The sequence below is a fragment of the Brienomyrus brachyistius genome, chromosome 8, assembly GCF_023856365.1.
Source record: "Brienomyrus brachyistius isolate T26 chromosome 8, BBRACH_0.4, whole genome shotgun sequence".
Classification (NCBI taxonomy): Eukaryota; Metazoa; Chordata; class Actinopteri; order Osteoglossiformes; family Mormyridae; genus Brienomyrus; species Brienomyrus brachyistius.
This window is the reverse complement of record NC_064540.1, coordinates 3927374-3949388: the sequence shown is the minus strand read 5'-3', so window position 1 is coordinate 3949388 and position 22015 is coordinate 3927374. Positions and strand designations below refer to the sequence as shown.

The 22015-nt window shown below is 42.7% G+C and overlaps 1 protein-coding gene across 3 annotated transcripts in view; it reads right to left on the bottom strand.

The window, feature by feature from the left end:
- dag1 (dystroglycan 1) overlaps positions 1–19070 on the bottom strand; it is a 29531-nt gene extending 10461 nt beyond the window's left edge. Inside the window, exons 1-2 of one of the 3 annotated variants that reach the window (XM_049023658.1) lie at positions 18471–19070; positions 1546–2029 (exon numbers count right to left, since the gene is read on the bottom strand). In XM_049023658.1, the coding sequence (XP_048879615.1) occupies positions 1546–1893 (348 nt within the window). In that variant the 5' untranslated portion in view covers positions 1894–2029; positions 18471–19070. Of the gene's footprint in view, positions 1–1545; positions 2030–6260; positions 6530–18158; positions 18419–18470 lie in introns of those variants that run through there. The other 2 variants (XM_049023656.1, XM_049023657.1) reach the window with 2 other exon arrangements.
- Between the last annotated feature and the right edge of the window lie 2945 nt (positions 19071–22015).

The window sequence follows — 22015 nt, the reverse complement described above, 5'->3', positions numbered from 1 at the left end:
GTTTTTAAGATTTACAAGGATCCATCCAATTTTATCGATAGCGGTGAAATCAATCCTCCCCTCATTAAAACTACGCCTATCAAAATGATATCGTCATGCCGACCTTCTTGTTTTTTGACAGCTTACATGAGAGCTGGAGAAATGCCACTGCTGTAAATTAAAACCAAGCAGAGAAACACAGGCGAACAAGACGTTAGCCGTGTCAAAAAGAGGAAAATAACAAAAACGACTCTACCGTTTCAATTCTGTTTTAAAGACCAGAAACATTCCTCTTGCTGAGCGAAGGGTGGAAAAGGTAATTAGCAGAGTTTGCCAAAAAAAAAAAAAGTTTGTGGGTGGAAACAGCTGTACGACTCTGAATGAAAAACACAGGACAAGAAACCCCTTTGCATTCTTTATCCAAAGCTGTCAAACAAGATTTACCAAATGCGTGGTTTCAAAAAAAAAAAAAAAAAAAAAAAAAAAAAAACCATCCTGTATTTGATGGGAATAAATGATCTTCGGGATCTAGAATTATAAGGGCAGTCTGGGGAGATACCCGGATTGATTGGGGCCAGCAGCAGACAATGCCTGGATACACACCGGGGTCAGGCATTCCCATTTAAATGCCTCGCCGGCATGGCTCACACAAAGATAGCCGGGCCATTTTGGGCCTCTGCAAGCCATTCAGAGAAACCAACCGACCAGTGAAAGCAGAGAATGAAAAGGCAGCAGGAGCCACAATGGGTTTCAGCAGCACCTCCCTTCTTTCAAAAAAAAATCACAGACCGCCGCTATAGCTACGAGGATAACGAGTCATTTACGTTACCTTTGTTTTTTCAAGAAAAAATCAAGAAAAGTCAGGACAAGACGATCTACCCACCCCCTCCTGTACACCAACAATAGGAGTAATCTGTCCTCTAGCATTGCAGCTAAAAGTGGCTAGAAAACCGATATGTTCTTACAGTTAATCGTTTCAGATTTTTACCTCCAAACATGCTAACAAGTTCGTTGAATTTATTCGCTAACTGATTGTACCCATCCTTGTGAAGGTCAACCCTGACAACTACTTGACTATGACGCAAATTGAATACTAGATTAGACCAAGTTACACTATAACAAAATAGCATTTACACACAGTTTTTTTTTTGGGGGGGGGGGGGGGGGGTGGGGAAGGAACTTCCAAGTGGCTGTAGCTAAAGTATAGTGAAGTTAGCAGAACATTGTTCAAATCACTTATATGTTATCCAACGACTCAAGCCTAATCTTCTCCCACGCTGTTCTCAAAATGTTTCTTGAAAGAGGACCCCGGTATGTTTATTGCACTAAGGTCTGTCTTGCATTGTCTTGTCTTTTATTAGACTACTGCCTGTCCCATATTGCACTGCAGTTTGTCTTACTGTCTTCCCATGCACCTGTCCCCTACCCTACAACACAGATGGCACAAGAATGTCATTGGAGTTCCTTGGAACATGAGACAATGAAACTGGAAACTTACGCAACGTAAACAGTTGATGCCACTCTGAGTTAGACATTATTGAAAACCGCCGTCTGCCGAAAGCTCACCTTGACCGTGCTGCTGGGATCTAAAACTGTCGGAAGCTTCATCTGAAAGAGGCGGCCAACCACCGCAGAGGAGTCTGGGAGCCCGACGGAAGAAGTCACCTCGGCGGGGGCTTCCGGCAGGTCTGACATGATGGACGAGTGCATGGAGGCTTCCAGCTGTCCGGGCAGCTCTCCCAGGATCTCCACCTGTCCTCTGGGCCACATTCCTTGTGCCGGGGTCAGGAGGAGCCCCAGTAACAGAAAGACAGTCCTGCCCATCCACGGGAGGCATTGGGCCCCAAATCTGCCCTCGCTCTGTCTGTCGCTCATGCTTGCTCTTCCTCGCTCGTGCCTAGAAGGACGACCCATCAAAGGGGCAGCATGCACCAGCGCTGGCTGAGAGCTCCTCCAGGCTTCTTGGTTGCCTCTCCTCTTCGGTCTGCTTTCTCGACGGGTTAGCAGTTCGTTTCTCGGTGAAGTTACATTCCCATCGTAAGACTGAACCCTGCAAGGAGAGAGGGAGGGAAAAAACACAAGAGTCAGATAAAATCGCTAACGTTCTAAGGAAGAGCCATCAGTGCGGCATTGTCAAAATTCAACAAGTCCCCGCTATTTCACACTGAAATCACCTGGCTCAAAGCACCAGGCTCACAGAAAACAAACAAACCAAAACAGTTCAATGACGAGACTGTTACACCTTCCCAGTGAGGAGAGCTACTTTAAATTGACCTCCATCTAAAGCAAGATGTTAGCCTATCTGAGTTTGTCATAATCTGCTCCCTTTAAACAGTGTATGGAGGCTCCCGAGCGTAAAGTTGGACACTGAGACATTCATCTGTGTGGTTCCTTCCCAAGGAGTAGCTTACAGTCGGTAGAAACAGTTCAAAGCAGCCCATCTCCCATAAGGACATGCACGGTCTCTGCTGACGCGGTTTGAGAGGGTGAAGGGAAAAAAAACCAAGCATCTTAGGCCTTCAGGAACATTTATGCAACAACTATTGTCCGTATGTCCTACAAAAAAAATAAATAAAAATAAATAAATAAAATCAGCCATCCATCCTCACAAAGAGACTTCCTGCCTTTTCAGAAGACCCATTTATATATTTATTTCTCATTTTCCACAAGGAGGCAGTGACACGCACACATCGAAAACGCGCCAATGGAGACGTTCGTGAGAAAGCATTCACATTCACGGATTCTCTTTATATTCAAAGGTTACTCTGGAAGGTAAGCTGAGGAGAGAGGAAGCCTTCGGAGTAAGATGTCCGAGGTGGGGGAGGGGATGTTGTGGCCAGTGTTTCCATGCTAACACGAATGGATGCGGAGTGATAAATGGACGATATCGACCTAACTAGCTTACGCGTCCCTGAATTTTCAGCTACAGCAGATGGGGGCCCAAAGCAGGGCTTGACAGGTGGATTAACAGTCCAAAGGTCCTTATTCTGTAATGACGTGTGTCCTATCCTTATTCCAAAAGTGTGTATGGGCTTGAGACCGACCGACCTGCTGACACGGGTGCGTTTTCTGAAGTGCTAAAGGCATTCCCATCCCATTGATTTGTATATCGACTGGGTGCAAAAACATGGCAACTCACAAGTTATGTAATACAGTGGAATACGGATTAACTAGAAGGTTTCGTTAACTGATCGACTGAACAGCTCATGCTTGCGCACTCAAACGACCACTTATATATATATTTTACAAGCCGTATCCCGTAGCATCCTTTGCATTCCCCATTGAAGTTGACAGGTACAGCTGTGGGTGCCAGTGCCCGAGCAGGGAGTGTTGGGTTTTATGGCTGTATAATAAGCCACGCTTATTCAGGGTACACAAAGGGTCTGATGAAGTCTCCAGCACCGCTGTTGAGGAGAGAGGGAAAGAAAAGGACGCCTTTCATCGCTCGAGCGTCCGCCAGCAAAATGGATAAATAAACAGGCTGAATATAAGAGGGGAGGCTACTGAGAGACTCAAAGAGACATCCCCAGTCCCGCTCCCCCTAAACCGCGCCCCCGCAAGCTGATGGCCCATGACAGTCGGCTCAGAGAGCATGTAACAAGGCCAGGAAACGCCAGCGAGGAGCCATACCCACAGTGCTGCGCCAGGACCTGCATCACTGACCATACGAAAGCTACCAGAAGCAAACAGCAATGATTTCTCAGCCAGGCAACTGCTCACCGGTCAAAGCTTGGTTCTTCGCCTACATTAAGGCCATAAATTATATCAGTGCCTCGTGAACAATTCGGAACGCGTACTATTTTTTCCTCCCAAAAATAAACACGCGAAATAATAGTTCCCCTCCTGATACCACCGGGAGACATTCATTTGAAGCGGAATCAGAACTTGCTCCTTCTCACAGGCTCCCAGATCCAGTACTATAATATTTAAATTAAAACAACCCCCCAGTGCTGTTTTTGATTTCCAATCCTCCCTGTCCCACAAACCCACTGCGATTTAAAAAGGCAAATGTATCATCTATATTTATAGCAAAAGTCACAGATGGAGATACCCCAGACTACCAAACTAAAAATGGTCATTTTCACTAGTGTGGGTCTTTACCACAGTAAGCATGATGGATGCGTGTGATTTTTTTTTGGTTGTGGGATGCCTCCCCATTTAAGGCAAGGCAGCACCCTGATTGACAGCATGGATGGGAGCGACGTCTTTTCCCACAGCCCCCTGCTCAGGTCACACGAGGGTCGGGGCCGTGGGATGATACAGGCGTGACTGATTCACAGGCAGAACACCCCCCCCCCACGCCCCATTCAGCCCAGAGCCACCGCTTAGCTGGGAAGAAATCTGTGGGGGGGATTCAAGGGGGGTGTAAAAACGCCAGGTGCTTCAGATCTCACATGCACTGCCTTTATTCTGGGGGGGGGGGGGTCTCGGCACAACGTGACATGCTGGGTTTAATTGGACGGGCTGCAGCCTGCGTGGGTGCAATCAGATGAGGATTAGCAGCTTGAAGGTTTGTCACAGGCCCCCCCACCGCCGCCACCACCACCAACCCTGGACTCGAGGACAAACTTTATTTTCACTCAGACAGACAATTACCCATCTTTTTTCCAAGGGGTAAAATAACTTGCCATGAACACAGACGTGCAGGCTTGTTTCATATTGCCAGCGAAGGGAGTATCACAGAATACAGCGTTTTAACTCAAACTCCTTTACTCTTAGAAACCAAACACGTCCCTCCAGACCTTTTCCTCCCAGCCTGTCTCCATCGGACGGGCCACAAGATTATCTAGCCTTATTTTTAAAGTACTGCTTTAAAATTTCCTTAACATCTATGCTTTGACAGTATGGCTGTGGGCAAAGGCTGCTATTTAAAACAATTTTTGATAGCCTTATTAGTCATAATGTAACTTTGATAGCTGGCGTTTATAGAGTGGCAGCCGTGGAATGCAGAGCACACTAGTGCAGACCAAGTTAAATTTAATTGTGAGTGCAGCACAGAGTGATTAAAGAAAGAATATTCGTCCATATCCCAGTCTAATGGGCCACTCTCTCCTCGTGATCAAAAAATACAGAAAATCTGGCATTGCTCGACTTCCCTGCAATTGAGAATTTTTCCCCCAAAGTGAAATTATGGGTATTTTCTAACCATGTTTAAAATCCCTCTCAAGAAATTAGTTAGTCCAAGATCAAAAAGTCAAAGGGAATCGTTTCTGCCAAGTAAACAATGTCACATGTATTAATAAAATAAACATTTTCAAAATTATTAGATTATCATCACTGGGGAAATATGTGCACAACTCATAATTAAATTCAGGTCACGTTATATGCTATTCTATAGAACATTTTCAGAGTGAATAATTTAGAGTTGAGTCAAGGGGGTTAAGCTCCTACAGGAAAAGGCAGATCCAGATTTATTTCAACATAACTGACATACATCAATGCCATTTTTAAAGTCACTTTCAAGTTTTAGTAAACTGTCAGGCAGGTTTTGATTTTTCTTTTTAAGCCGAACACACCTTTGACACAGCAACTGGAACACAACCAAAGGCCTCCCTCAACTCAAGTACGGCTGAAATTACCTCTCAGATACTGCCACATGAGGTACAAACTGCATGTTCTTCTGGGAAAATCACCAGGGTTATGCGATATACATGCTCTGTACCAGCCTGACTGCTAAATTACATTTATGCAGTTTAAAGGACAAGGCTAAACTGAGAAGAGATAAACCTCTTCGTTTGATTCACATTAAATCAACACCCTTCACATGCTAAATACTGACATTCCAAAAAAGTTCCACCTGCATCAAGAAAAATATATATTATATATAGTGTAATTCTGTCAAATTAGCAACTTGCTGCAAAAAGTACTGCTAATGGGGGTTCAGTCTCACCAATTTAATCTCTAATATAAATGGGGGGGGGGACATCAAATTTTAGACCTGCTTAAAAGAACATCCAAACAAATTAAGCCAGAATTCATTCTGGAATTAATGTCTAGTGAACAGTGCCTGCTATATTAATTAAAATGCATATATAAATATGCACACTAATATTATATTCAGTTGGACAACAGCATGCATTTTCCTATCTGGTTGCAATATATATACATATATAGGTTTTTCACAAAACCCTTGATCAGCCATCCAAAAATCACAGATATCTGTGGCATCACAAATAGTTGAGCATCAGTTTGTACTGCTGCCACCTACTGACTGGAGTGTAGAGTGGACTCGGCACTGCCTCCAACATGGCATCATGTGAAACTTTTCGGCATTTACTTACTGTTTGCGGTAAACTTCCATGCAGAGATTTTTTTTTTTTATCAAGAGGAGCCAAGGCAGAGAGAGTCACCAGATGGCTTCAGATGCAGACATTCACTTGGTGCTGTCGCCTCAGTCTTATCTTGGCAAGCTAGCGGGCGGCCAAGTTGCCTACGTGATTTACGACTCTGAAGAAGTGTCGGTTACTGCCAGCAGCGTGCAGGCCCTCAAACAGCCTGGCGGATGTCCGTCCGCTGCGGGGGAATTCCCCGGCCGGCCTATGGTCGCTGTCTTCCCGTCTCCAGCGCCCAGGCTAGAATGAGGCTGCCCATTTAAGTTCCTGTCTGCACAGCTGACGACACTATAAATGGCATCGGGGGGGGGGGGGGGGGGGGTCGAGCGCACGAGGGACAACGGGCAACATGGAGCCCATTTTTATTTTGTGGCGTCTGGTGAGGTCAAGTGGCATGATAGGTGTAAGAGACTTCCTGAGCCAGTGAAAACGTCAACTGGGGAAGGGTCTCTATAAAAGACACACATACCCACACATATTGGCAAAAAAAACTCAGTTTACAAGACATATCCCAGCACACAGGAAACTCAAATAAAAACACAAAATCAACAGAAGGGATTTTGGAGGAGGTGTTTACTTCTGTGATAGCAAGGTGCTCAAAAATTGCTTAAAAATGCCAAATTATTCGCTATCATTTGTTTTAGGGTTTGAAGTTCCATGCGAGGAGACCTTCCCCTCTGCTCTCTATCGGCATCCGTTTCATAGCAACAAGTAATACAAACACTTAGGTCTCCGGTAATGCGCCCCTGGTGTCTCACTGCAACGCCTCTCTGCTTACAGAAGACCGCTGCTCTACGTGTTTCCACGCGCGGCGTGCAGCTTAGCCAGAGCCGCGGGGATTATTTACCTACAGGCGCCGATGAAACGCGGCGAGTCAGAGAGACTTTGAAGAGCCAGAAGAGGGAAGGAGAAAAGAGAAGGGAAGTATGTAGAACAACAGTGCTGTGCGTTAAGTGCTACTTTACGCTTTGTCAGAAAACAATACATAAAATGGCGGTGCTGGGCGGGACGGGGTCGGGGGGTTGGTCCGACTTCTAATGACGGAGTTTCAGTTTCAATTCTATCTTCAGCAATTCATTGCAGGATCTGTATTCAATAAAAATAGACCAAACTGTATATCAATAGAGTGACATGCTAGCAGTAATCGCTTGGTATCAAAAAACAACAGGTAACTGTTCTGCAACCTTTAGGGAGTCAATAAATCTTTGTTTGTTTGTTTGTTGATTGATTAACCATTGAAACAAACATTTCCCCAAAAAACAGTGAAGTCGTGTTTTTGAAAGAAATCATGTGATCGATTGTGTTTTGCTCCATTTTGTTTCCCTGTTTATTACTGGCTTATTAATCAATATTCATGTTCTGTGTCGCAGTTCTCTCACCATCTGAAATATTTCCAATGTCTAAACACAATAATTCAGAATTAAGACATAATTACTACAGAAGGCTACAATTTTATGTATCTTTATGTTAATTTCACCTTTGGATAGCCATGGTAAAGAATATGAGGGGAGTATTGTGAATTACTTCACTCCTCCAGTAGAGGACCAACAGTTTACTCTGGCTCAGCAAAAACTATGAGGCTTTGGCCTTGGTACAGACCATGAAAGCTTAACAGGACCTCCTGTCCCTGGGGCACAGCAATCATTTAGATCTCACTATAAAAGACAACAGAAATGACAAAACCAAAGTCATCTGGATCCATTCCAGATTTCATCATGAGCCCCCTCACCATACACCTCTTTGTTTTGGGCTGGAATTGCCTTTGGGTCTTTGCTTACACTCCCTAAAGACAGACAGACAGACACAGACAGACAGACAGACAGACAGACAGACAGACAGACACACACTCCGCTTTAAAGCCTATAAAATGTACACAATGGAAGATTCACTGAGAATAAAACCAGAATGAAAGTGCTTTCACACCTAGTTAACTTGTCAGCGCTGTCATGACACTCTGTTAGCAAATCTTTGTCTTCCACCCCCCACTCCTAAATCATGCCTTTTCTCCCATCTCATAACTTTTTTATTAATGAAGCTTAAAAAGGAAAAGAATGAAGCACAACAGTTTGATTCGAGGGGGTAACTGTGCCTTAATGCGTCCATCGATCTGTGTCTGGTCTAATAGTACAGGCTTCTGGTGCTAAATGTGCATTTAAACCTGACAAACAAAAGCCATATTAAAGAGCAAGTCATATTTTACACAATACATCTCAAATACGCTTCAAGCAAAACAAACAACAAACGAAATATTCACATTATAAATAACTGACGACCCTGACAGCCAAAAGCCATGAGATATCTAACGCAGGGATAATGGACTTTTTACATACACTCACCAAGCCTAGTCTTCAGTTCGTTAATCAGCTAAATCCCCTATTTATTGTCAATAGAACCCATTCGTCACACCACCCTGACACTGACCAATGGTTTCGTACCTGAGATGTTGACCTTCACGAATTATGTGCTCCCCCTGGCTAAGATTATCACACTTCTAACCCTCAACGGTCACCTTACACGTCACTGAAAGGCATAACGTCACCTGCACCTCTGGGAGGAAGAAAAACACACACACAAAATAAAATAAAATAAATATATATGTGTGTGTGTATATAAAATCCCCCCTCCCAAGAATACAGAATGAAGACCCATCTGCTCACCTCCACCAAGTTTCATTTCAGTTCTAAAACCTAAACAAAGGTAATCGATAATTTAAATGCTGCTTCCTAAAAACTGTTCTTGCTTGAAGCAGAACACCTTCTAAGCAAAACTGGTGGTGCTAACTCTTGCTCTCATACACGGCCACCCCCCCCCCGAACTCAGTGCCTGGGGCTCTGCGCCTCCAGCCATCACTTCATCCAGAGATTTAGCCCTCTGCCGGGTCCTTTTCATGCATTTCTTCAAAGCACCTAATTATGTCACTGCAACGCAAAGGGCAGAACAATGAGGCACCAATTTTTTTCTCTGTGTTTTTTTTTTTTTATAAAGTGGGTTGATTGTTTTTTCCACTGCTTTAGAACCCATGGGTAGGCATGATAATTACATTTTACTAAAATTAGATATCCACAAATTCTCCCTCCGCTCATCTATGCAGTATGCTAATTGTGGGGGTATGATCACTGAGAAACACAGGGGGACTTCCAGTACCCCTTCCCTATGAGCAAGGGACAAATATAGAGGAAAGGGGGCAAGGGCTTGGATTCGGAGTGAAAAACATCAACATTTATATTCTGTCATGCTGCTGTGTCCTGTGTAGTTCAGATAAGACCTCTTCAGGCTTCTACGAGAGCACAAATAACCGATGTCCCTCACACCACTTCATAACCCCCCCAAACACAGACGCTCACTCTCACCCTCAAGGTCTTGAGAACGTCACGCAAGACAGTAGCCTGTTTTCCTTCAGGCTTAATCTCAATCCTGCATTTTTTTTTTTTGGATATCCACAACGTCGGACAACTTTTAATTACAACTCAATTACAGTTATTCCAGTGACATCCACTGAACCCCAAGCAGGGGGGCGGACACACACAAGCAGATCGCATGGCCACCGCTGACTGCCTTTCTCTCACGGCGCCTCGTCACCTATTATTACATTTATGATAACTAATTTGGCTGATGCGCTAAAATGGAATGGTGGGACAGCTGGAGTATGAATGAAAAACAACAACAGCTGCCCAGGGACACAGCTCATAGAGGAAGTCGCGCAACCCGCCATTAAAGAAACGGACCACCAGTGATTGCTGGGTGTCTGGAGACGGACAGACAGCTGGGAGGGTGGAAGGTGGCCAGGGACAGCTGGTAGCCCTAGACCCCCCTGTTGAAGTCATAGCACCCAACCTGCCCAAAAAATGTCCATTGACATGCCCAGGGCGCATTAGTTGATGTCTTAACCCATCTACAGCCAAACTCTTGGCTGGGTTGTTTTACACATTTTTCCTGTCTATTCAGCAGTTCTTAACCTCTCACCTACAGCCCAACCCAACCCCCGCTAAGGGGCAAAGACACTCTACAAGTAAAGTGAAAGATAGATGCAGTAATATATCTTCATATCTCCTGGTACTACTGCAAATCCTCCTCTCACTTTCTTATCAGGAGTCCGTCTATAAATACACATCCTGTCCTCTCCCCTATCCCTGGCCCCCCTCTCGGCCACATATCTGGACAAAAATAGTTCCGGCAAGGTCAAACGAGAAGCAGGGACCGCCCATGACAAGGCCTGGGTCCATGCCTTATCGCCACGATAATAATATTGCCGATAACTGGTTCGGGTGGGAGGGGTGAATGATGACACAACCCAGATTGCAGAAAACTCCTTTGCACTGCTTAGTTCTTGGATGTGCTCCAATTATACCTACTGGGCAAGGAAAGTTGCAGAGGCACTACAGTTTGCGTACTTCCCCTTGCACCAGCCCCTTAAGAAGTCCAACTGTACAGGATTTAATTAGGCCATGTAGAACATGCACCTTGGGTTCCACAGAACTGAAGATAGTTCAGAAGAGTCTGGTAAGCGGAGAGAAAAAAAAAAATAAGAAATGCATACACAGGGTATTTTTGTTCAGTCTTCAATAGTTGTTTTTTGCTGTGTAAGCCCAAAGTTTTTTGGAACTATAGAAGCATTTTCGTGCAGACAAGTCTCGGGGTGGCCCAAATGGACAGGGCATCAGAGACTGCTGACTGCCAAGCATGCTCGTCTTAATGTTCAGGACATCCAAGAAGATAAGAGAGCGTCCAGTTCCCAGTGTGTTCCCTAGGAACGAATGAAAGCGAGGACTGGTCTGAGAGTGAAGTGAGGGGAGAGGAGACCGAAGGAGTGACTGCATTCCACGCATGTTCGACAAGAAGAAAGATCACTTCCCTTTTCCTATTTTTGACCAATTTGGCAACAGACTTCATGAGATGCTCTAGGAAAAATCCGCAAAGAGAAGGGAGAAAGAAAGACTAGGGAGACAGGGGCTGACAGTAACTGTGTAGGGGACAGAATGGAACAACAAAGGCGCTAACCAAGCAAAAGAGGCCAGTGTTTGCTCAAGGCAAGGCAGTTAGTAAATGAATAACGCCTAACTCATAGGAAACGACGCATGTAAATGTCGCACCCTCAGACTGGCTTGAGAAGACACCTCTAACCGCACAATACCACACACATACAAATGACCCAGGACCCATTACCCAACACCAGTTGAGGGAAAACCAGATGGCTTCACAGAGGACGCTGGAACTAAATACCAAATTAGCACATCTGTTGGGGCTCTGGATTCAGCTGAGCTGAAAGAACTCGTTGACAACCATTGACAGTCATCAACTAGCATTGCCACCGCTGAACACATCGACGCCAAAAAAAAAACTCCTGGACAAAGCAAAAAAGGCAAAACATGACCATATTGATCAGAAAGCCAAAAATGCAATCTGAGCAGGATGTTTGTTTTATCCGTAGCACTCTGAGGGAAATAACTGGAGCACAGGAATCAATTGCCACTGTGGATACTTCTCCTTTTGAAAGTCTGTCTTGCCGATCACGTTTGTGGAAAGTTTTCGATAAAGCTGTGCGACTCCGATTCTCCGCCGGACTTAATATCCCACCCCATCCAAAAAAACACCACACCCACACACCTCACTCGCATGACTCAGTGAAGAAAACAGTACAGCGATCACAATACCCAACACCCTAACCCACTCAGTAGCCTCCCTTTAAGTTGGCAGCTATTGTTCAGCTTAAGAAACAGAGACTTGCGTGTAAGTGTTAGAAGTAGCAGTGCAATATCAGGGCAGCCTCCAGAACACCTATGAGATGCCATCCCCCACACTTTGCCCTTCTGCATTTACCTAGATCACTGGTCTCAAAGCAGTGTGGGCATGTGAAATATTTCACTGTTTGTCGTTATTAAACTGAAGCCCTCTCTTTTGGCCACACTGACTTCCCTTTTATCTTAAAACTGGACGGCAACAGGGAACAATCCTCTGCCTACGTTATGCAAATGTGTTATTGGTCTCACCCAATGTGGTAAACCAAAGCCAATTGCTTTGATAAAAAGAGGAGCATTCCGCATTTCATCAGTTAACTACATCTCTGAAAGCCCAATGAATCGAGAGAGATTAAAAACATTAGTGGGTCCCAGAAATGCACATAGCCAGCCCCACGTTTGACGCATGCTGTGTGACATTTAATACCATTCTAATCATGAGCCAGTCCGTTGCGTCCCGCCATACTTGGTGTGCTACCCAATTCTAAATTATTCTCTACGCTTCCTCACGAAAAGGGCACAAGCTAGTTCGTCGAGCTTGCCTGTAAGTTGTAAGGTCCTACAAATATTCACATACAGATAAATTCATAGCAGGATATTACTTTCGGGGGGGATCCCAATAAGGGCTTAAAACGATGTTATCCAGAACAGTGGTCCCACGCTGCAATCAGGACCAAGCAAAATTCGGCTTCTTTTTAAAAAAAGAATTCCTTTCATTGCATCCTTTCATCTTGGAATCAAGATCAACTCCTCTTTTTCCCTTTCGAAATGATAGGACTTAATAAATGTAGGCGGAACAAAAGGAGCTACTTTCACCTTCCCACATCATAGCTACAGATATACGGCGGGCATATTTAAAGCAGCGCGGAAGGAGATAAAGTTTCATTAGTATGTTGACAATGTCTTTCCGCAGAAAACCCTGATAAAGCGGTCGTTATGGGAGAGTTTGCGCTTTGGGACGTGTTCGTAGTCGCGGCGGACTTCGCGCCTGTCAGACGCCGTTACCTCGCAGACAGGCAGCCAGCTAACCCGCCAACCGCTGCTTTCCAAACGCATGCATGCAGTTAACCTGTTTTAGTAACGCGAATTACATGGGTCTCGGTGCTGCTGCTACGGACTACCGAGCAGATAAAGCCTAACCCTGGAGCTACACCCCCACCCCCCCCCCCCAGTAGCCAAGTAGGTCATGCTGCCGCTTTCAGCCCCCTCCCCTCGCCAAGACGAGTGATTAACAATGGGGGGGGGGGTCGTTTGCTAATACTTCCAGATGTACGGACGGTGTTTATTTCATTTTTGCACATTTCGTGCATGTAATTTAAGAACAGGCTAAATATGCGGCAGGCGATGAACGAGGGAGGGGAGAATAATCGCGACAATGGCAGAAGCCAGTGTCCTCCCATTAAACTAAAGAAGCTCGGAAAGAGACAGCATTCAGTGCCGTGGCCGTTCAGCAAATTTTCAACTAGTCAAAGTTCGCCAAGCAATGCCATACAGATCGACACTTAGTCAGTGCAAAATATATAACCCCTCCCCGGAAATTATAAAATGAACGCTAGGTAACCGTGGCAGGCAGTCTTTTTCCGGCTCTGGAAACGCTGTGACCTACCGGGGCGGATAGGTTGACCCACGACACTGCAGACGTGCTTAATACCACGCAATTACGGACCTTAGCGCAAAAAGTCGGACTTCGGCCGTGCTTTGCAGCCTTAGAAGCACAATATTGAGATAAAACCTTGGGAGTGCTCGGTGTTTTTCAGTATAGGAAAACCACTCATGCTTAAAGCTGACTATCAGTGAAAATGCCTTTAAAAAAATAATAACACTAATAATAAAGTTGCAAAGGAGTCTTCAAAATGTTGCATTTCTTTAAATGAGACTCCCCATATGCCCAATATGTACATAGCAAAAAACTTCTGGTGTTGCCAAAACCTTAACATGCCTAAAGATTGCAATTTAGAGGAGATGGGGAAAATACCTGAGCTTTTTCTATGCTGGTTAAGTAATAGTACAATAGTAACCACACTATTGTAAAATTATAAAGATATAAGCTTTAGATCATATATAACATTATCCATGTCCACAGTCATTTGTAAATGCTGCTTGAAATTAAACACATCTAATGGACAGCAATATCTTATGTTGTTTAAACTTATTGCTAAACTTTGGTTAGGGGTGATAGGCTAATATACTTAATTGGGTTATATCTCAAGCAACTAACCATTAATGCCAACTATATACTTACCCCCACCCATTCACCACCTCTATAATTCAACTTGAAAGCATTTTACAGGAATATATATCTTCACCCTAAGACCATGGACTGTAATGGTACTGTACATAGAGCTTATACTGAACAAAGTGACCTCTCTCACAAGGAGCTTAATCTCAGCTTTGTTAAGACTGCTTCCGCACAAACAGAATAAGGTCTGTTTTACCTTTTTCGGTTTTGAAGGACAATACAAGTTATGCCTAAATTACAGCTATTCTTGCCAGTGCCTATAATTAAAGCAGATGGTCATAAAATGGCCTAAAACGGATAGTGGAGCACACAGGGGTATCAAACACACCAAAATGCTCTTTAAGACTGACCTTCCCAACACACTTATAGTTGTACTAACCAAATATATGTAATACAGACTGAATGGGATGATTTATTGGGCAAAAAACCAAAATCAAATGTAATTAGCAGAAGCTAAAAAAAACGAGGCCGAGTGAAAGGTGATACGTCTCGATATTTTATGGGACATCAATGACTTTAAATGTCACCTATTATTTGAATCACTGATGCGATTTAAAAACTATTTTAATTATTTAAAAATGTGCACTCAGGATGCTTCTCACATCTAGTAGCTGTGTTGTAGCTCCTCAGAAGGTCACTTGTGGTGAATTATCAACGAGGAGGAGGATGACAGCAGGACGGTCAGTGGTACATTCCATAACACACATACACACACACACGTTTGTATCGTTATCATTGTGGGAACCATTCATTTCTAATTTTTTTTTTAGTTTTGTGACTGCATTTGCGCTGGTGAGGCAGAAAAAAAAAGATCCATGCAATATAAAAATAACAGGCTTTTGTCACATTGTGGGGACATTTGGTCCCCACAATGTAATGTATACCTAGACCACACACATACACACACACAGCATCAGAGCTCCTAATCTCATATCAAATCATGGCAGTGGGCTTTGTGTGATTTATAATGGAAGTCATGCTCAGGCCACAGCCATAACACACGCCGGTTGATGGCAATCACTGGATAATGGCTTTTCCTTGTACAATGGCTTCATGGGGACCTCAAACCCCACATTCCAACGGAGGAACTGCTATTTTGGAATCCATTTTGAAGCGAAACAATTCAAAAATAAAATCTAGTATGCGCACACTTCAGAAGAGTCACAGAAAGTACACCTGGCAGAACAGCAAGCTGCATAAACCGCAATTCCTGCAAATATTCATAGGAATTCCACCTGCTTCAAAAATACAGTGTTAGAAATGTAGCAGTTGCCTAGGTTTGCCCAATCCTGGAAAGTATTTAAAGCAAACAGTATCGTTAGTAAATGATACCTCAGAAGGAAAACAACAGGGAATATTTCAAAGCAACTACAGCAACTTGCCCCCTGGCTATGAGGAAGTAATCGTACTGTAGCAGAAAGTGCTTTTGTTTTCTTATACAATTAGTCTTCCCCTTTAAAAAATTGATAACTTAATCATTAATACCTTTCATATAACAAAAAATACAAGGACCACATAGAACTGGATGCAAAATGCTGCACAGGGTAGGCAAACAATGCAATAGTAGACCACCTCTCACAAGTTGGTGGGGGGATTCTGGGGGACAAACTTTAAACCATGAAGCCCCCCCCCCCAAGACGGAGCTGGGTAAATGTGATTTGTCTGAATGAGAGATCAAAGAGAAACAAAGCCCTTGTTCCTCACAAGAGCAGAGTCTTTGAACTACATGGCAACCCCCAAAGTGCCACAAAACTTAAGGCACACATGACAAAATGACTCAGGCCTCAGGAGCCCTCATAAAGTTACACACCATGACGCAAATAATATAAATCTATTCCTGCAAAGAATTTCTCCACACACCAAAAGACACCCAGCTATGACGACTCCAATTCATAACTACCATAATCATTAATGATGATCATCGAATCAATAGCAGCAGTGATTTTGGTGGTAGGAAAAGTCAATTGTCTTCTAACGTCAGCCATTATGTTATGCGCATATTAACTCATAATCACCTATAACCAAAGTGCACATTTAAATAAACCGCCGCGTCTACTTTTCACTTGTAATTGATCGATATATGAATCAAAATCCGAAAGCATGTATTAAAACCGGTATCACTTAAAATGCATATACACACGATTGTAGTGCTTCGCTTAAATTCTGGAGGTCTCCACTGGTAATGCCGTGAAACACATTAAATAAGATTAGCAGTGTTCATGAGCGAAGGGTACGTTTTTGCGGAAATTAATAAACGTGAAATACCGCTGGATATATAGCAAAGGCCTGTAAAGGTGAATTTCGGACACGGTTCACTGGGGAAAATCCAACGCAAAATCAGAAACGGTTATAGGACATCACTTGACACAAAGTATGTAGCTGTGCCAAACATTACCTGAAAAATGTATAACATTTCTTTTCTCAACAGAATAGTCAAACGATTTGTTTAAAATATCCCACCTGAAGTACAACTTTAATTATAATTTTTGGTAGGAGCTCTTTCAAAAATTTACTCCCTGTAACCTATCTATTTTTACAAAAAAAAAATTTTTGGACATACATGATTTATATAATTTCAAGTCGTGTGTATACGAAAATCAAGATAGAAAACGTAGAACTGTTTTACTCAAGTGGATTATCAAGATCCTAACTGTACTGCGGCTGAAATACAGCATTAAACGGCAGATAACAGTACAAATGGCATGTATGTGATTTAAAAATTGGATTAAAAAGCAGCATTTGCGCGTTGGATGTGATCATTAAACCGGCTCTGTTCCCCTTTTCAGCTGCTCTGCATTTAATTTCGGAAGACCGCAAGACGGACCCCCCTCCCCATTTGAATGATTAAAACGTTTCCATGGAGAAAAGGACGTGGGCAAAATAATAAAATGACCAACACAATGTTAGGCATGCCTTATGCCTTTTTGTTTTTATGTCAACTATATACAAACGGGGATGCGCAACACTGATCAGTCAAAGTGACCATTACCCCCCCCCTCCCCCAAATGATCATTAGAAATGAGTTATTGAACAATTGATCACAAGTCACACACAGAAAATAAAGTTGGTCCAACAAACTTGCTGATAGGGGTGTATTGTATGGCTCGGACTTTTAAAGAGATTTTTATTATAACAAGTAAGTTCAGGTGTCGGGTGAACTTGTGGGAAAGGAATAAAATTCCTGAAACACATGCCAGAAAACTTCAAGGTTGGGGGGGGGGGGGGGGGGGGGAGATATTGCTCAAGCCAGAATTGCAGACAAAAGTAACAAGGGAAAGTGTCCCATTACCTTAAATCATATCCGTATAAAACGCTTTAAGTCCCGTTGTAATTCGTTTTACCATCAGAGTCCAACTCGGGCCAGTTAAATCACGTTACACTGACAATAGATTTCCATGCGACAAAGGTAAATATTTCCCCAAGTCCGGAGCCGGTATATAGTTAGACACCGACTTCATCGCCAAACACCGAGTCGCCTCCCCACAAAGGCCATTTTTCATTTGGACCGGAGGCAGGAGGTGGTGATGGTGGAGGGGGTGCATAATACGAAACGACGGGTGTCCTTACAGACAGCTAACATATACCAATACTGCAAACAGACACGTCTTCCACATCCCCCAGACCGAAACAATTCTCTTTTTTAAATAAATGAAAGTAACCCCCCAGTGCATGTCCTTTCCCTTCCGGACAGCGCAAGCTGAAAAGAAAAAAAATGAAATGCTCGCAAGGAATATTTCCTCCTCTAAATGCACCTGTTCCGAGAACGGATATCACCCTCCTCTCTTTCTCCAGTGCGGTTAAGCTAGTCGGATATCTAGCAGTTTACGAGACAGTAGCTAGCAGATAGACTCCCACTCCCACGCCAGATCTTACCTAGTTAAAAGGTCGTCAGCGCACGGCAGGCGCACATTTTGCACAGGACTTCGTTCGTAGTTAACTGTAGGCATTCCCCCCCTCCTTGTTTGAATCCTCGGCCAAAACGAGGATTTTTCCCCCCCTCTCTCTCTCTCCTCGATCTCCCCCTTTCCTTGCTACAAATAGACGACTTTCACTGACTATATTAGCCAGTCTCGATCAGTAGATCCCAGATGCAGCCCTTCGCCACATAGACGTTTGCGCACAGCCGAGGTTTCACGAGTTAAGCAATATTTCCGAAAAGAGATCAAGGAAAAAAGAGAAACTGACCCGTCATTTTGACCAATTTCATCCCTTTTTCGGTCCCGCCTCCAGGTCCACTGTTGCTAAAATTGTCCCGTAGTGTCGTTGCCAGCCTGATATATATATATATATATATATTTGAAAAGAAACCCGCACGGGTCGAGCGGCTCCGGGTTTCCCGTCGGATGGATGGGCAAAGACTGATGCGAGGATCCTGGCTCGTTTTCGGAAAGCAAGATTCACTGGAGGAAATGCCGTAGAGAGAGAGAGAGAGAGAGAGAGAGAGAGAGAGAGAGAGAGAGAGAGAGAGAGAAAGAGAGAGAGAGAGAGAGAGAGAGAGAGAGAGGACACAGTGGTTGATTACTACTCCTACGCTGGCTGTACGGTGAGAGGAAAAATAAAATTAAAAAGTAAAAATTACAGAAAGCCAAGGGCAATCACGTGACGGCGCTGACAAAACATTAAAAATGAAGAAAAAACACGGAGTCGTCTTCACTTGGGAAAAATGAGTTTAAAGGCTCATAAACAGCAAATCATACACAGAGACACAATCCAAAGCAGGCGCAGCCTGTTCAGTATTTTTGGCCACCTCCAAATAACCTATTTTTGTTCGCTCCTCATGAAGAGGAGAGGCAGCTATCTTTCTCCGTCTTATTACTCCACCCACTTTTAGTTTCCTCCACCTCCTTCCGAGTTTTTTTTTTTTTTTTTTTTGACACCAGTTCACATAATGTAGCGGGATGGGGAAGCGGGGCTGTGTTATTCCATTCAAACAGAACGGTCGAATACTTTACTTCTATTGCACGATTTCATGTAATCAAGGAAGCAACTGCAGCTAGCTGCTTCATGTGTATTTTTCCTTCTGTTTTCTCTACTCAGCATTTCTTAGTTCCACACTGGATCCACCGCCACTAATGAATCCATGATTTTTAACAGAAGTGTTGCATTTTACCCTCCCCTCAGTCGTGGGTCGGATTGGATTCCGAAGTCACACCATGATGCCCTGCCAATATAACAGTTGTATCTTTATCATGGTCCTTTTTGAAGGAACTCAGTGACACGTGTTTTATGTGACACGTGTGTTCTTCGCCTGACTTGACAGACGGAGTAGTTTTTTATGGATCACTGAAATATGTTGAGTATGCAATCCATCAAATTTGAAAATACTTCTACCAGCCTGACTTGTTCTGTAGCAGTCGCATTGTAATGTTAATTAGATTTCCTTATAGTGTACCACTTAAATAATGTATGCTACATTTTGTCGCTTTATATTTGGTATCAAAATTATAACGAGTAAAACGGTAAATGAGCAGTTACTTGTATAATGTTTTATATTCTTTTTTTCCCTTAGATTTCACGAGAATGGGTTATGGGTTGATTTTCTCCACTTCGTTTGCATTTTATTCATACAAATAACGAAGTGATTAGATTTAATCATTATATATCTTGGGTCACGGGTTAAAATCATAACTGCTGTGTAATTTCAAGAGGTAAATTATCAATCAAGTTTCAATAATAGCCGCTGAGGTGTCTAAAGAATGGTATTCGATTCGTATGTTATGTCTCATTGGCGCTGTTTCACCGGGACATAAAGATGGGCTTTTAATAGGTTATTTTACATTGTACTCCATCTTTAATTTACCTCTAATTTCTGGCCACGCTGGCCTTTCGGAAGGAGAGCTAAAGACGAGTCATAAGATCAATGAAACGCTGCCTGGAACTAGGTCAGAATTGCTATAGCTTATTTGACCAATAAACGAAATAATTTCCAAGCGAAATACCAGTTCTTCACTATAATTACAAAAAACAAAATCATCCTCCCATTATATTTGAAACCTTTCAAAAATTATGTGCCTCTGCTATGCGGTCCTAGACTCCATACTATGTTGTGTACATTGCCTGATGCTTTATTTGTAAAGCCATAACTGCAATATAATATTAATTTTACTTAAAATGTAATTAAAGTATATCTGAACTACAAACAAATAGTTATCTCATAAATAAATTAGGCAAAACTTGCATAATCAAGCAGGCTGAGGCTTAACACACACACATATATACACACACACACACACACACACATATACACACACGCACGGGATTGTGTTATAAACGGAGAACATTGCTCGGCAGATGTGAGATGCAATGCAAGCTGGGAGACCACCATTCCCAGCTTGGCTAATATAAACTGACAATACATACTCTATGGAAACATATTCCTCTCTACAAAATTTAAATTTACATAATACTCCCCAAAGTTATATATGCCTATTAAATACACTTTCTTTGTTGCATTTTTAGTTGACTAAGCAACTTACCATTATACAGAATGGTGTTTTAATCAATGGTTGAACAAAACTTCCTTCTAGGACTTGGACCTGTACATTTTATACTCCAAGGGATTGTCTTAACCACTGAACTGCCTGTTACCTGCATAGCTGCCTACTGGGAGAATAGTGCTGTCCATTATCTCGAAATGTATAAACGTCGAATTCTGTGTTTTGTTCTTTCCAATATGTTGAGTAAGTACACTTCAGTAGTACTGTTTAACAAAATCAACCTTGCACTTGGACCTTGCTTAAACAGTATTTTTTAAACAATGTACGTGAACCTGAGGCACCATTAAATTAACCTGTAGAAATATCATTCATTAGGCTTCATTAGATTGAATTTTGGTAAAATATATTTCCCAGAGTGCCTTAGATTGAAAGCACAACTGATGTTCATGCTTCTTCCGATAACTATAGTCTTATCTCCCTCACTGGCCAATAATGTACAACTATTAGTAATGTCCACACATTAGTGTCCTTGATGTAGGCAGTTATTTTCAAAACATGTCATTAATGGGCTAGACTGTATGACGATTAGTACGCAGTGAAAAAACTGAAAAAGAAAAATCATGAATAAGACTTCACAGATACTCATAGGAATTAGGACACATTAACATATATGTTCAGCTGTAATTATTCTTTGCATTGTTTACGCTTGAGAGCAAGTCATCATTGCTCAAAAAAACAAACAGATAGATAGATAGATAGATAGATAGATAGATAGATAGATAGATAGATAGATAGATAGATAGATAGATAGATGAACATAATGTACATATTTATACATTCAACAAATCAAAGACGTAAATCTGCATATAAATAGTTGTGATTTTATGTATTTTGACTCCAATGGACCTACAAGACATTTAGACATAGTTACTGGACATAAGAGCATTTAGTGGATGAGATTAATAGTCAGTTCATAGAAAAAAAACAATAGATTTATAATAGGAAATTGTATGCTTTGATGTGGCTTTGTCACAGTTGCTGCGGATAGCAGTAAATTGTCAATGAAAGACAATAGACGGTTGCCATTGATAATGGTCAGTATTGTATAGCAGGAAGCAAAATCTCCAGGTCTTTTCTCATGGTACCTCGATATAGAGTTTGTAGGGAGGCTTCGCTTAGCCTCAGGTGTCTAATTACATCGTCCTGTATGAGGCCATGGGAAAGTCTGCTTCATATCATGTGTTGCGACTTTTGAGTTTGCATCAAGTTTATAATTATGGCCTATTATTATCT